General features: G+C 36.5%; 2 protein-coding genes across 2 annotated transcripts; one reads left to right on the plus strand and one right to left on the minus strand.

The window, feature by feature from the left end:
- Nucleotides 1-1,145: 1,145 nt before the first annotated feature.
- On the minus strand, nt 1,146-6,933 carry LOC115437679 (ras-related protein Rab-18-B-like). Its single transcript, XM_030160991.1, has 7 exons — nt 6,749-6,933; nt 6,327-6,382; nt 6,172-6,233; nt 4,019-4,091; nt 3,767-3,885; nt 3,410-3,476; nt 1,146-2,686 (listed from the first exon to the last, which is right to left on the minus strand). Exons 1-7 carry the CDS (start codon nt 6,814-6,816, stop codon nt 2,514-2,516), a joined length of 618 nt encoding a protein of 205 aa, XP_030016851.1. The 5' UTR covers nt 6,817-6,933; the 3' UTR covers nt 1,146-2,513.
- Nucleotides 6,934-8,426: 1,493 nt separating this feature from the next.
- On the plus strand, nt 8,427-14,294 carry ptchd3b (patched domain containing 3b). The gene is made up of 4 exons (XM_030160988.1): nt 8,427-9,143; nt 10,876-10,997; nt 11,088-11,233; nt 12,721-14,294. The coding sequence occupies exons 1-4, from the start codon at nt 8,427-8,429 to the stop codon at nt 14,232-14,234; spliced, it is 2,499 nt and encodes an 832-aa protein (XP_030016848.1). The 3' UTR covers nt 14,235-14,294.
- Nucleotides 14,295-16,154: the final 1,860 nt, after the last annotated feature.

The following is a 16,154-nucleotide window of genomic DNA, read 5'->3' on the forward strand; positions in this document are numbered from 1 at the left end:
TCCATCTGCTTCTTCTGTCTTTGGCTTTAGGTCGCCAGTAAAACGATAGCTCCGAGTGCTTTTTAAACCTATTTGTGCAATCAATGGCACAACAGCTCTTCCCGATTTTTTAGATTGTTCTGAAGTTTTCGCAGTATTCAAACCAAAGCCGCTACTCATCTCCCTTTCTGCCATTCAGTGGGCGGAACCGAGGTGACTTCCGCTAGCGGTGACGTCACGTGCGTACCCTCTATTTAAGTGTTTCAAAGTAAAAGTTACTGAAAAATGCTAAAATAAAAACAAACACAAAAAAACGAAACAGTTTGTAAATTAATGTAAATTTGAAAAACTAAGAAAATGTATGGATAAACACTTTTACAGTTGAGGGTTTGTAAAAACTAGCATTAGCACGCTAACAAAAGACTACTACCCCGCTATCTAGCATATGAGTACTAGCTTATATCGCTAAATATTTCTCAAAAATGTGTCCAAACCTAAAAGTTACTGATAGTTTATAGGCTAACATAGCTAATATAAATAATAAAGAAGTTAAAGGTTGTAGTTCATATGAGCAGAATTTACTGAGTATTTAAAAGGGTGTTTGAGCTCTGTGAGGGGGTTCACAAGTAACAAAACAAATTAAATTTAAAAAAAAAAAAAAACAGATTGGGAAACAGTGTATGGCTGGATATTTGAATGTAATGTGAATGCCAAGTAAGGTTTCAGGAATTTCCTGACCTCTCTTTCAGCCATCTGCCAAAAATGTCTCCAGTCAGTTACACTGAGGGCATGATAATCCTCAGGAGGACGTCCAGTTCTGTGCCTGTAGAGAAAGACTTGTGGGGAGCATCCTGTTCTGTGTGGGGACATCCTGACACCAAACATAAGCTTGTAATCACACACTACCCTCGGGGAGAATTTCACAAAACACGATTAACAGGATCTTTCCACTCGGGTCCTAAGTTTTGGTCTGTTTTCTGACATTTTGTTCAAACTATGTTTTCAGTCGTGCATGTGCAGCAGGCTAGTCATCAACAAAGTATTATGGAAAGAGCACCTCACTCTGGTTTCCACTGTAAACCTGTTTTTGATTAGGTTGACTTCTACACAACATGGAAACTAAATGGCAGTTCTCAAATGGCAATTAAACAACAGTTAGTCTGGAGTGACGGCATCTTGAGGTTGTCATTTATTTCAGTTTGCAACAATACAAACGTTACTGGACCATAACTCTGCGTCATTCCACGTTAAGGCAGATATCATTTTAACATATTGCTCAGAATGATGCAAACAGATGCACAGCAAAAGCACAGGAAAATACATGGATAAAAGGGTCAAAGGTCAATCAACAGGATCAAACAGCAACCATACAACAAAATGTATCACATACTGAGGACTTCATATATCACCCATCGAGTCCATGGAAGCTCTTAGGAATGTTCTCATACTATAATGTGTGAGAAATGCTTTGAATGAATTATTGAGGTTTAATATGGACCACAACACCACATAAACAGCAAACTAGACCAGATTTTGCCATAGCAGGTGGGTAAAATAGTGCGCTCAAGTAAGTATAGGAGTATAATTTATTGCAAAATCCAAGAATACTGTAAACGTCACACTTTTAGTGTAGCTCTGGGAGTTATAGTCCAGATCCAAAGACAAAGATTTGGTTGCTGAAAACAAAAAAAAGAGACAACTAACTGCCCTGTTTCTAAATTGACAGGAAATGAAACTAACAAAAAAAAAATTAAAGCTCTTTACATTCAGAGGCAAAGAACATCTACAGAATAATTGGGTTTAGGATTAACAATAAGCGATGTTTGTGATTTACCTTCTTTGGGAGTCTTCACAGTACTCTGGTGCATAAAGAATAATGTTAAATGGAGGATACTGCACACTCATACTCAGTCCATAACAGTCTCCTCCATCACCATCCTCTCAATAATGTGTGCAAATATAGGTCTCGCAGAACGTTTTGTACTTTTAAGTTTGCATTTAGACAAACGGCTGAATTTTATAATGCACAAAGCATTAGTAGTGAGCTTTTCCTGGGAGTAAAAGGAGCATTGAGGAGACTACCACACTGATCAGAATTAATCATTCAGAATAAAATTTGACAGGCTATGTATGTACTGTAACCTACAAATTGGTTCACGTTATAGGCACTATACTATTAACCTGATGCCATAATGTACAACAGAATCACTCCTGCCAGTAGATTAATTCGACCCAGGCGTGTGCTCATATGACGTACATTTAGCATGGTTAAGTTAATTTAAAACACTATACTTCCTTTGACAAAGAGGCTATTTTTCAAGATCCTTTCATTCATGTTTTATACAGAAAGTAGTGAACTGATGATGGTTGAAAAGAAGTGTGCAAACGGCAAAGTCCACTTGGCCAACAGACTACTCCAACAATTAACCTATTAAAACCATCCTCTCAATCTCCCTCTCCATCTTTCGTCTCCTCCTCTGCCTCTGGTCCGGAGCCATTCCTATAAGGTCGGTGCACTTTCCTTGTGTCCTGTTTCAGGGTATGGAACAATATCCTCCACATGCCCGGCCGCTGCCCTGCTCCTGGGCCCCCAGTCGGACCTTCTGACCCTGGTTTTCGCTCTCCCAAAGCCCCGGAGTCTGGAGGATCTTCTCCACGAGCTCCTCAAAGGCACATTGGACGCCATCTTTGGTCTTTGCACTGGCCTCTGTACAAAGGAACGAGGGTTACCGAGATTTATGAGATCAGTGAAAACTGGTCGAACTCTATCCAAAATATTATAAAAAAGGGAAAAAGAATTAACAGAACTACACGTCAGCTTTTAAATTCAAAACAGAGCTGACGTTTTTTTTTTCTCTCTCTCTTTTCAAATTACAGACGCTAATGAAAGTTATTTTAAAATATCCATGTGTTGACAAACATGACATATAAGGTACAAAATGACTTCATTTAAGAAGTAGAGACGTCTTCACAGCGGATTAAATCCACGACATCTTCTTGCCCAGCCCTGTTCAAAACCCCTTAATTTAGCCGTTCTAAAATGGAAACTCCACAAAAATGTTAACCTAATTTCCCAGAGAGAGGCAGATCGGAGATGAGAATCAGGAACACGTGTAGACATGGATTCGATAAATGAAAGCCCACTAGATTTTAATCATAATGCAGTTCTTCTGGAGTGGCTGCATCTTTCAGCGCAGTGCTGACAGTAGAGACTAAAAAACGCCAAAGCAGTATAAACAAAGCAACAAACCCAAACTAAATACACGACGTACTAAGTGATGTCCTGACATGTTCCAACTGTGCAATTAGGATTCTGACTTTCAAGTCCACTATGGTAACTTCAAATGGCTCTAAGTTATATTTTATGGCTCTATTAGTTTAAATGACCATGTCTGACCACGTCTGATTCTACACCAAAATAGATACTTACCAATAAACAGCATGGAGTGTTTCCTAGCAAACTTTAGACCCTCATTTCTGTCCACCTCATGGTCATCCTAAAAACCAAAGAAAAACCTTATGTCATTTTCCCTGCAGCTTGGGGATTAGCTGCTCAGACATCAGTGACGTACGACACAAGTGTAGAAACAGCAAAACAACAACCATGACTGCTGAATACATTTACAAAACACATCTGAGTATTCTGTTGCTTGATGATTTTCATATTTTTACAATTAACAATATATGATTTGTCAAGCCAATGTTATCAATGTCATAAAAATGTCATAGATAAAAGTGCTAAAACTGCTTATGTGTGTGTTCAAAAGGCAAACAGATAAAAACATACCCTATCAATTTTGTTTCCGACAAGCATTTTTACGATGTCATTGCGTGTTGTGTAGGTTTCCAGTTCATTCAGCCAGTTTTCGAGTTTTGTAAAGGTGTCACGTTTTGTTACATCGTACACTGTCAAGAACAAAGAACATTAAAACAGAAAAATAAGGTTAATGTGAAATAAGGTTTAATGTCTTTAATTCAATGTCATGAACAAGGGAAGAACCCTATCAGAAAATAATAAATCTTCAAAAACATTATTTACCTAATATGACGCCCTGTGCACCACGGTAGTAACTGGGCGTCAAGGTGCGAAACCTTTCCTGTCCAGCCGTGTCCTGAAAAAGTAAATACGAGAAGAGACTCCATGATAAACCTTCAGGCCTTTTGTAATTCTTGAAGTATAGCTCTAATAACCTTAAAGCAGTAATCCACATGTGATACTGCCTTAATGGTTCGAACAGGTACGACAAAGGAAGTCATTAAAAAATAACCACAAAACAGATGACTAAAAGTTGTTCAACTCAAATTTATGTGCAGTTGGATACTCTGCAAAGTTATGTTTTTGTTATTATATTATTAAATGTTACATTGCTTTAAATTATACGCATTAGCCTACATAATGGAGCTTTGTAAGTCACTGTCTATTGTTCCTGGCATGTTAAACTATAACTTATAAACAGATAGGCCTATAGACTCAAAGATTTTACTTTAGTTGAGAGCTTAGAGCTGAGATTGAGCACATTCTTACTAGTGGTTGAATGTAACTTTTTATTCAAGCACTTGATGCACAAATTGGAGGTACTTGCATTTCCGTATTTACATTTTATCCATTTCATGCTTATAACTAACCACATTTCAGTGGCAGACATTGTACTTCTTACTCCGATGCATTTGTCTATTAGTTATTTTTCAGACTTCAATCTTTCATAACCTTTTCGTTCAATATAAAAATATATCTCTCAAATATGTTTAGTTTGATTATTTGTGATAAGTTGAAGGATGACTTTTTTATAGCTTGAAAGACTTCTAGTTCCTTATCTTAACTATCTTGGATTTGATGGAAAATGCAGTGTTTCAAAGCTGAAAACAGGCCTGTTTTTCTGAGCTCATTAAAAACAAATGATACAAACATTGTTTTCATTGGACAGTGATGCTATAAGCATATGATGATCTTATGATATGCACTGTTGCAGATAAGAATACTCAAAAGTACATAAAGTAGGGCAACTGAGCTCAACCTTCAACATATGGGTGCTTCTATGAAACTGGGTTCATTTTGGTATCTGGCACTTTTCCAGCTTTTTCAACCCAATAATAAAAGAGAAATTTAGACATATTTCCTCCCAGGATGTACCTAATGATGACCTCAGATAAATGCAAAAAAATTATACTGTTGCTCTGAGCCATCCCAAAAGCAATGAATTTTTAATAAAATATTGGGGCCAAAAATAGGACCAAAATTAGGACATGAAAAGCTACCTAGGTGTCAGTGCATTTTGTCTGGAAAACTTGGCTATAAATGGTCTTATATACCGCTAAAAATAAAAAATGTGATGATCTTAGTGGTTTTTGTAATCAAGACATGTGGGTTTTTCATGAATCTCAGTCTCATTCCAGGCGTAACCCATTGTGTCCACTGGTGTTACATGCAGAACATGCCCATTTAAACACATGTAAATCGCGAGTGATTTTGCAACAGCGGTCATTTTTGTGAAACACTCTGCCTTGCATAATTAGTTCAATTCTCAAAATGTACCTGTGAGAGAATAAAAAGATATTCGTAAAAATAGTAGCACGTAATTTTCATGTCCCTTTTACCGTGTTACATGCAGATTTTTGTCTAAAAATAATATAAAAATGTGTTTTATCTGAAAAATAGTTTCACCTTTATCTCAAGAAATATTTATATTTAAAACAGACCCAAAGTGCTTCCAAACTTGCTTCATAACATCAGTCGAATCTTGTTTGACTTTTTAACCCCTCTGTCCTATTTTTAGGGACCATTTTCATAGAAGCACCCATATATAGTGGAGAACTGCCATATAAAAATTAATACAGTAAAATTAACTGAAAAACATTAATAATAAATGTAAAATACTAACAAGTATTGCACAATATGTTGTATTACTATAAATAAATTTACTTTAGTTTTGAATGCAGAATCTTTACCTGTATGGAGTGTACTATTCATAATATTATTAACAAGAGCAATAATTATAAAGGAATAAAATGTCTGACTACATCTTCTACACCTGATTCTCATATTATACTTTGTCACTGGATTGCCTGGCGTGTGTTTCACTTGTAAATCTCGTTGTTCAATGTCGCCCCCTTATGGAAAACCCCTGTGCTGCATCATGTTTTTCTTAAAAGTATACATGAAGCGTAAACAATGGCTATGTAGTTTCATCTTACCCATATTGCGAGTTTTGCTTTATTTCCGTCTATGGCAATTGTCTTTACTTTGAAGTCCACACCTAATAAGTTAAAACGAGAGAGGAGAATTTTAAATGATCCTTAATAAATGATCTGTATTTAAATACATGTATATGCATTGGTGTGTTCCAAACCTATTGTTGCTGATTGATCTGGATCAAAAGTATCGTCTGTGAACCTCAGGAGAAGACTGTAGGAAATAAAGATAGGACACAAGAAATAAAGATAATATGGAAATGAGCTGGACATTCACTAAAACAGGTGAGGTAATTTAACACTTTGCTAACATTTTCCTCTCACAGAAACTAACAGTTCACAAGGACAATAACTGTACAAGACACGACTAAAAAGTTTTAATAGTGCCTCTTTGACACTGATATTAAGGGACCGACATATTAACTTAACATTAGCATGAATTATTCGGCTTGAATAGGTAAAAAGACAACAGTAACATGTAGCCGTAGCAGCAGCTGCCCAGCAGGAAACTTACATAATAGGAGGAATGTCAACATTAACAACAGGCTAGCTTATGAGCTGGCTACAAAGAGGGACAGACCTGGACTTCCCGACTCCACTTTCACCAATTATCAACAGCTTCAGGGTCGTCAACACGTCGTCATCCATATTCTGATGAAAGCTAGTTTCACTTCCACTTGTCGACGCTGTTAAAAACAAATTTAGCTTGTTTTTAGGGCAGCTAGCGGCTAGCGGCTCCGGTAACAGTCTGCACTTCGCGCAACTTCCGCCCAACTTGTTACGTCTGACGTCATGGCGATACGTACAGGAGTTAGTATAAAATAAAATAAAATAAAATAAAATAAAATAAACATTTATTAAAACTAAAAAAAAAAAAAAAAAAAAAAAAAAAAAAAAAAAAAAAAAAAAAAAAAAAAAAACTCCTTAAGCTTACTATTACCAGCCTTTTTCTTATATTAGAAAAGTTCATTATCACCAACCCAAGGGTCTTTATACATGTTATTTCTAATTCTAATTTTAATTAAATAAGGTAATGGGGAAAAAACAAACAAATAGGCTTAGTTTAAAACAACATGACAAAATTTGTAATTAATGGGCCAAAGAATTGCACCAACTCTGTTAAAATAACACACAGTGATGCCTCTTGAATCTTGTAAACAAGCATATAAACAATATATGTTTTAAATCTATCCCTTCAACCATAAAGATATTATCAGCTATCATAAAAGTCATTTTCAAACCTCTATGGTCACAGAAATAATCAAAATCTTTTTTTTTTTTTTTTTTTTTTTACAGTTCTTCGTTAATTCTTTACTTAAATCATTCTATTGGGTGACAAAGAAAGTGATAAGCTTTGTGAAGATTATTAAATCTTTCTCGAAATATGTGACTATATTAGGCCTAATATTTGGGTATATTTTTTCCCCAGTAGCATGCCAATTCCTGTCATGCAAGACACAATTATAGAAATAAATACTATATAAAACAATACATAACAATTTTGTTATATAAATAATCACATACTCATTATTTATATATGACTATATTAGCTCTATATATTATCTGTGGAAATATAAATACATGATCTTTCTGAAAATGTTATTTAAGAATAATTCACTTTGCATGTATACGTAACAGTATATTATGCCATAAATGTCCCCAACTTCAGTTAATTCAGCATAAATTAATTCAATCAGTTAAATGCAAGGCTTTTCGGTCTATGGTTAAGAAGTATATTTGTGTTCATTTAACTTTGCCTCAGGTATAGTTGGAAGAGGAGGAAGGGAGGAAGTAAAAATCAACTTTGACAGGTGTTAAACTTCTGAATAGTTAAAAATGAAGACCCACATTGTTGAGAACAATACATCTTTGTTTTGTACTTTTAGCTACAGAAACCACTCTTTAAGGAACCTAGATATTTACGTTGCTTGAACCATGAAAAGGGATCACTTGGCTGTAAAAGAAAAAGGAAACAGGGACAGTACAGTATTGAGATGGGACCAGTGAGCCATAGTACACCTTCTGTTCCTCAATAGATTCTTTGATTGAGCCAGTTCTAAGCCCTCATCTGCCTCTGTTCACACTGAGGCCAACCCTGTTATTATGCAAATCTCCGCTCATGAAGAAGCCGAAAAGAGTCAGCAGCACAATAAATACAGCTGGCGGTGAAGTGAATACACAACACTCCCTCTGCAGCCAGCTCTTGTAAGTTCCCCAAAGTAAATGCCAGCAAGTTATCACATTTTTTTCCAACACCGATGGCTAAATTCCACACAGACTGCATAGAGAGACCCTTACGAATGGGGTTTGAGATGATGGGGTATTTTATTGGCTCTCATCCCTGGTGGTTCCTGATTGCCCCACTTATCCTCTCCACGGGTCTGGGGAGTGGGTTTTATTTCCTGAAGGAGCGGATGTCTAACAACATTGAAGAGCAGTTCACACCTGTTAATGGACAAGCCAAGCTGGAACGAAAATACATCCAGGAAACTTTTCGAAGAAACGATTCCATGTTTTCAAGTTTGAGGCTGAGCACAGATGGAAGCTATGCGACTCTCATAGCTACGAGTAACAGGAGTGTCCTGTCAGTGGAGTCTCTGCAGGATATCATAGACCTGGACTTGAAAATAAGGAGTATGGAAGTGCAGGCGGACAACCAAACGTTTCAATACGTCCATGTTTGTGCTCAAATGTTTGGACGCTGCACATCCAATGATATATTAGACATTATCCAATACAACGCCAATAATATAAACACTGTTAATCTGACTTTCCCCTGGCATCACTCTGACTTTGGGAGGATTCCCTTACTTTTAAGTCTGGGCAGTGTGAAATTCAATAATGAGAGCTCAGTTGTAGAAAGTGCTGAAGCAATGCAGCTCTTTTACTATTTACAAGAAGATAACAAAACAAAAACACATCTATGGTTGGAGAGCTTCTTAAATTTACTTTCCAACCAGTCATCGTCCATTCAGGTAAGACTTACTTCAACCCTTAAAGACTTACTGTTATTTTTATTTTATTTATTTGCACATCATAAACAGCAAGAGAAAAATTTAAAAAACAATTTTCATGCAAGTCACACCATTGTGCTGGAGAGGATAGAAGCCAAAAACGGCTGATGTAAATACCTCCCTAGAAATAAACAATTACACAAGGGGGGAAAAAAAATTAAAAATACAATATAACTGAAATAATAATCTAAAGTAAAATAATAGAAATACAAATCAAATGATATACAACCCTGTATTTTTCATAAATTAGAGTCCTTTTCAGATTATGTTTAAATAAGGATAAAAAAAAAAGATGCTGACTGAGTAGATTATTCTAAAGATGTGGTCCACGATATTTTAGAGAATACTGACTGACAGAAGTTCAGCAGTACAGAAGATAACATTTGCCTGAGTATCGTGTAGAATAATTGTATATAACAGAAGACAATGTAAAAAAGTTCTGGAAAACTTTAGGAAGGACATGAGTTAAATGAACATATTTGTACATGAAGACAGAGATCTGGAAAACATTCACATCAAAAACTGAGAGAAGTTTGAATTTTTTGAAAAGAGTAACAGATGAGTCGAGTCTCTTAGAAAAGCCGATCATTCTAAAAAATTTCTTTGGAATTAGGAAAATCTTATTGAGATAAGTGGGACAGGTTGCCGCCCAAACAGAATTGCAATAAATAATGTATATTTGTAGTGACTTCTAAAATATTATATATATATATATATATATATATATATATATATATATTTTTTTTTTTTTTTTTTTTTTTTTTTGGGAAAACAAGGTATTTTCTTATATCACTAATTTCATGCCTCAGAGATTAAATGTGCAAAATCTTATATATTATATAAGATAAAACGGAAAATAAATGACAAAAGTGCTGGTTAGCTGATGTTCTCAATGTCTAAGATTAAGCGTTACTATCTCCGCCAGGAGGTACTGTGATCGCTTTGCTTTGTGTGTTTGTTTGCATGTTTGTTTGTCTGTTAGCAGGATAACTCAAAAAATTATGGATGGATTTTCAGGAAATTTTCAGGAAAGGTTGATACTGGCACACAGAAGAAATGATTAAATTTTGGTGGTGATCGGGGGTGGGGGTGGGGAAGGGCAGATCTGTCTTGGCGGAGGTTTGCACTCTCCGAGTGCTTTTCTTGTTATAAATATGTATTAGTTTATGTATATTTATACAATATAATACAATACAAATATAAATGTTCCAATAATTTTGAAAAAAATCGATCGATCGATCAAACGGTCTGTCTGTCTGTCTGTTTTTCTATCTATCTATCTATCTATCTATCTATCTATCTATCTATCTATCTATCTATCTATCTATCTATCTATCTATCTATCTATCTATCTATCTATCTATCTATCTATCTATCTATCTATCTATCTATCTATCTATCTATCTATCTATCTAATAGAAAGAACCTGTAAAATGAATGTATTATAATGTGCAGACAGTGTTTTGAAGTAGATCTAATAAATGGTGATAAATCACTTAACAATGGTTAAATAGAGAGAAAAACTTGTTGTAATTGCCACAAAAATAGCACTAGGTCTTTGTGGGTTAATGTCAGTAGATGCTTTTGGTTAATGGTGCCTGTTTAGATCTTTGAGGGTTAAAACATTCTAATATAAAACTAAACTGTCCAGTATAAATATGATGTAATTTAATCTGACTGATGATGTTTCTAGGTGTCGTACTCCACCTCCATGTCAATGCAGTGGGAATTTGACAAATCTCCATCTTCTGTCATCTATATGTTCTCCATCACCTATGCCATTGCCATCACATTTTCCATTTTATCATGTTGGAGGTCAGTAATATCCAGCCTGAATGCAATTATGGAAAACACCAGCAACAAATAACTGAAACGCATGCCTTTATCATTTTCTGTGGACTTCAGGTTGGACAATGTGAGGACTAAGGTGTGGGTGGCGGTCTGTGGGGTGTTCTCCACTGGTCTGGCGGTCCTCAGTGGGTTTGGGCTTCTGCTGTTGTTGAATGAACCTTTTGTCATGACGGCTGCCTCCTGTCCATTCATGTTATTGGGTAAGTCAAACATCAACATCTAAGAGGCTTCAATCTCCAAACCAGAAGAAAAGTTAGAACATAGAACTGACTTTTTTATGTTTTTCTTCACAAGAAGAGACTGCACAATTATTGGCTGATACAGGTACTGATATTTGAAACGACATTTCGACTGACAGTTGATAGCATTACCAATATTATTTTACTTTGTTGTAATTGTTATTTATCCTCCCTACAAAGAACTGTTCATCAGAAATAAAAAAAAGTTAATATTTTAAAGTCTTTCTGCCCTTCATGATATCATTGTTTAACAAACATTCAAACAGAGAAATTCATTTAAAAAAACATCAATATATCACTAGTTGGTGAAAAATACAGTTCTTCATCTTTTCATGGTCATCAGATATGACCCATTTGGACGTTCAGAGGCTCTGTAGTGAGCGTAGAAACACCGTCATCTTCTACAACATTGATTCACCAGTAAAACACATGGAGTTGGATCAGTGACAGTGGATGGAGATGGTTGGTTTATGTTAAGCTAATGATATATTTTTTTCTGAAAAAGTTGCATTTTCCTCCATTTTCTCTTTTTTTTTATATAATAATCTTCAACTTTAATTTGAGCCTTTATGGACATTAGTCATGATCAATAAATTAAATGTAGGAAAACACCCATTTTTCACTTAACAATGCAAAATACAGAGGATTATATTAGAATAAATGAAAAGTAGATTATACTCATCAGTGAAGCTATTGAGTGTGACAGCTTCCCTTTTTTTTCTTCTTCTTCTTCTTTGTGTGTGTTATTATTATTAGTATTAAATCATTTTTACCTCCACCAAGGAGGTTATGTTTTTGCTGGCGTTGGTTTGTCTGTCTGTCTGTCTGTGTGCAAGATAACTCAAAAAGTCATGGATGGATTTGGATGAAAATTTCAGGGAATGTTGATACTGGCACAAGGAACAAATGATTAAATTTTGGTGGTGATGGGTGGGGGTCGGGGGGGTGGGGGGGGGACTGATCTGCCTTGGTGGAGGTCTGCGCTCTCCGAGTGCTTTTCTCGTTTATACTTATTTTTATTTTATTTTCCTCTTACATAGTTTTGTGTGCAGTGAGATTAGTTTGCATATTATTGTGCAATTAGTGTGGTATGTGTTGATCGGTTATGTATGTTTGTCTACTGGAAATCAATAAAAAGAAAAAAAAAAAATCATAAATGGTGATAAATCACTTCAGAAAAGTTAAAAATAGAGAAAAAAATCATTTGGGAACTGCCACAAAAGTAGCCCTGGGTCTTTATGGGGTTAATGAAATCTTGAAATTAGGATTTTTACTTATAACAGTCTATTTGCTCTGTTGATACACTACTTTTACTCAGATACTGGAACCGAAGCAGGATTCTTTTGTCTTTTTGCAGCTTTAGTTACTAGACAGTTATGCCTTCCATTCACCAACCAGAGTCAAAACTGACAAAACCTAATCATTAAAACTTTCCTCGTCTTGTACAGGTATTGGACTGGATGATACGTTCATCCTGGTCTCCTGTTGGCAGAGGACCCGAGTTCTGGACGGCGTTCCCGACCGCCTCGCCGTCACCTACCGGGACGCCGCTGTCTCCATGTCCATCACCAGCCTGACGGACGCCCTGGCCCTGTTCCTGGGCTGCGGCTCTCCCTTTGGTTCAGTCCGATCCTTCTGCATCTACGCCGGGGTTTCGGTTTGTTTCTGCTATTTGTACACCATCACCTTCTTGGGGGCTTGTATGGCGTTGAATGGACAGAGGGAAGCGGGGAATAAACACTGGTTCACGTGTGTTAAAATCCCTGAAGACTTACCACCGAGAAGCTCGAAAGCCTTCTGTTTGTGCTGCATCGGTGGAAGTTACGACCGGATAACAGAAAAGGAGCAAAAAGAGCCTATGAATCAGTTCTTTGAGCGGTTCTATGGTCTGTTTCTGACTCACAAGTCGAGTAAAGCGTCTGTTTTCGTCATGTACGCTGTTTATCTGGCCGTTAGTATCTATGGTTGTTTTACGTTAAAGGAGGGACTTGATATCAGGAATCTGGCTTTAGATGATTCCTACATTATCGACTACTACAACAGTCAAAAGGAGCATTTTTCCAAGTACAGCTGTAATGTGATGGTGGCAGTGAAGCAGCCGTTTCCCTACTGGGATGAGGATAAACTGGAGCATCTTCATTCATGCATTTCAGATTTGGAACACTTGGACTATGTCAGTGGGACATTGGCTTGGTTTCTGTCCTTTCAAGAGTATGCAAATGCCTCCCCTCTTAACATAAGCTCTCCAGAATCCTTCCAAAGCCATCTAAGTAATTACTTACAACTCTACCCCATGTTCACACAAGACATTAACGCAACCGCTGACGGCGAGATTCAGGCTTCTCGCTTTTTCATTCAAACTCTCGACAAAAGCTCGGTGAAGGACGTGATGATTGGGCTCAGGGAATCGGCAGAGGAATGTCCGGTGGAGCTCCTCGTCTACCATCCTGCGTTCATCTACTACGACCAGTACACGGTTATAATGACCAACACCGTTCATACCATCCTGGTGGCTGTGATTGTGATGCTCGTCGTCTCGCTCATCCTGATTCCCAGTCCACTTTGCGCCCTTTGGGTGGCTTTAGCGATCTGTTCCGTGGTCGTTGGCGTGGCTGGATTCATGGCCCTGTGGGGAGTAAACCTGGACTCCATTTCTATGATCAACCTGGTCATGTGCATCGGCTTCTCGGTGGATTTCTCAGCTCATGTGACTCACTCCTTTGTCTCCAGCCCTAAGACCGATGCCAATGAGAAAGCGAGGGACGCCTTGGCCCATTTAGGGTATCCGATACTCCAAGGAGCACTGTCCACTGTCCTGGGAGTGGTGGTGTTGTCCATGTCAGGAAGTTACATCTTCAGGACATTCTTCAAGATTGTGTTTCTTGTGATTGTGTTCGGGCTGCTGCATGGTTTAATGTTCATCCCAGTGTTTCTGACTCTGTTTTGGGCCTGTGGGAAGTAGAACTGAACAGGAATACTGTCCTGTTTGCAGTGTAGGGAGTAACGTGTTACAAAAGTGATGCATTACAATAATGGATTACTTTTTGCTGTAACACAGTAGGCCAGTGGTTCCCAACCTTTTTTAACTCATGACCCCATTTTAACCCTTTCATGTATAGTGGTCACTACAGCGGACAGTTACTCTACAGCTTTACTCTTGTATATTCATGGGTTTTGTTGTTTTAGTTCCATGTCAACCAACACAGTAGACACTCATGCATCATCTCATAAACTGCAATTCATACCATTATTGTAACTTTGCTGTTCTTGATTGGTTCTTGAGTGGAAATCAATTGTTAATATTTATTTTTTGCATATTATCTCCATGAAGTGAGTAATAACTAGTATTAGAATATGTTAAAATGTGAGAAAACATCAGATTAGCTGCATTAAACATGGTTTAATTTCACTGTTTTCATATCACTTGATGATATTGGGTTTTAAATACATGTTTCTTTGCTTCAAGAATAACATTCGTGGTGTAGCTGAGTGGACATTTTTGTAACTCCATGAAAAACAGGTTGATTTTTTAAAAAAAGTTCAATCGCATTGTTTGTTTTTTTTTCATGCCTAAAGAGGAATAAAAACACTCAGGAAAAAAAATCTTGATTAAGGTTCTCATAATTCATGCATGAAAGGGTTAACATCACAAATTTCTGGCGACCCCCAACATTCAATACAGAGACATTTTTTTGCTAAAATTAATTTGTTTTTGATCATGTAATAGTTTGCTATACTATGTTGCAAATAATTTTAGATGACATTTAGTCTATATAATGTATATTATTATGGACGGAGGCAGTAAATCCAGGTGTAGATTACTGCACAAAGTGAGAGTTTTATTTTCCTTGGTCAGGATATGTACAGTCAGTCCAGCTTGGATTTACAAGGCTGACAATTAATACTGAACAAACAAGAACTCAAACTATGAATTATGAAAGAGCTGCAGCATCTGAAACTGATCACAATGAACATTTGACAGAGAAACAGAACCACAGTGCTTCAGTTTCAGACTCAGTTTGTCATGTCTTTATGGATTATAATTTTGTCTATCAACTCACCATACATTTTTTATTAGTAAGTTTTTATTTTTATCAATTACTAGAAATTTCAAGGCAATGTTTTTTTTTTTTAGGAAAATATCAGCATTTTAACATGTATTTTATACAGAATTTATGGCAAAGTTACCAGTTTTGTCACTAAATTGAGTGCTATTATAGTTACAATAAATGCCTCTCACTCAGGAGCATTAACTTTTTACATTTATTAACCCGCCCCCTGAAAGAGAGGCAAGGGGTATTGTTTTTGGCTCAGTTTGTTTGTTAACACTCTAGCAGGAAAACTAGTGGTTGAATTCATATGAAATTAGGTTTATGGATTGCCAATGACCTAGAATAGATGTGGTTACATTTGGGAAAAAGTAGGTCAAAGTTCAAATTTGTTATGAATTTTTAAAATCTTTTTTCCCCATTTATTTATGAGTAAAATTTAAATTGTCTGTAGCAGCAAAACTATTAGTTGAGTTCATACCAAATTGGGTTTATAGATTGCCAGTGACCCAGAACAGATGTGGTTACATTTGGGGAGAAGCAGGTCAAAGTTCAAATTTTTAAGAATTTTTAAAATCTTTTTCCCTCTCCTATTTACTTATAATGGGTGAAATTTCTATAAATACATCAGTTTTGTTTAAGTTACTTCAAACTTGGCACATATATAGAGGTGATTGATATGCTGACATCACCACATGCATAGACATGATGACGTCAGCTTGATCGATGCCAAAATAAACTACAATACGTACAAGGGGCGGGGTTTGTTGTGCCTTGCACCACTTGTTTTAAATATTTTTATTTCACATGGGGTAAGACAATCAACTTTAGTG

This window comes from Sphaeramia orbicularis, chromosome 17 (assembly GCF_902148855.1).
Source record: "Sphaeramia orbicularis chromosome 17, fSphaOr1.1, whole genome shotgun sequence".
Taxonomy (NCBI): domain Eukaryota; kingdom Metazoa; phylum Chordata; class Actinopteri; order Kurtiformes; family Apogonidae; genus Sphaeramia; species Sphaeramia orbicularis.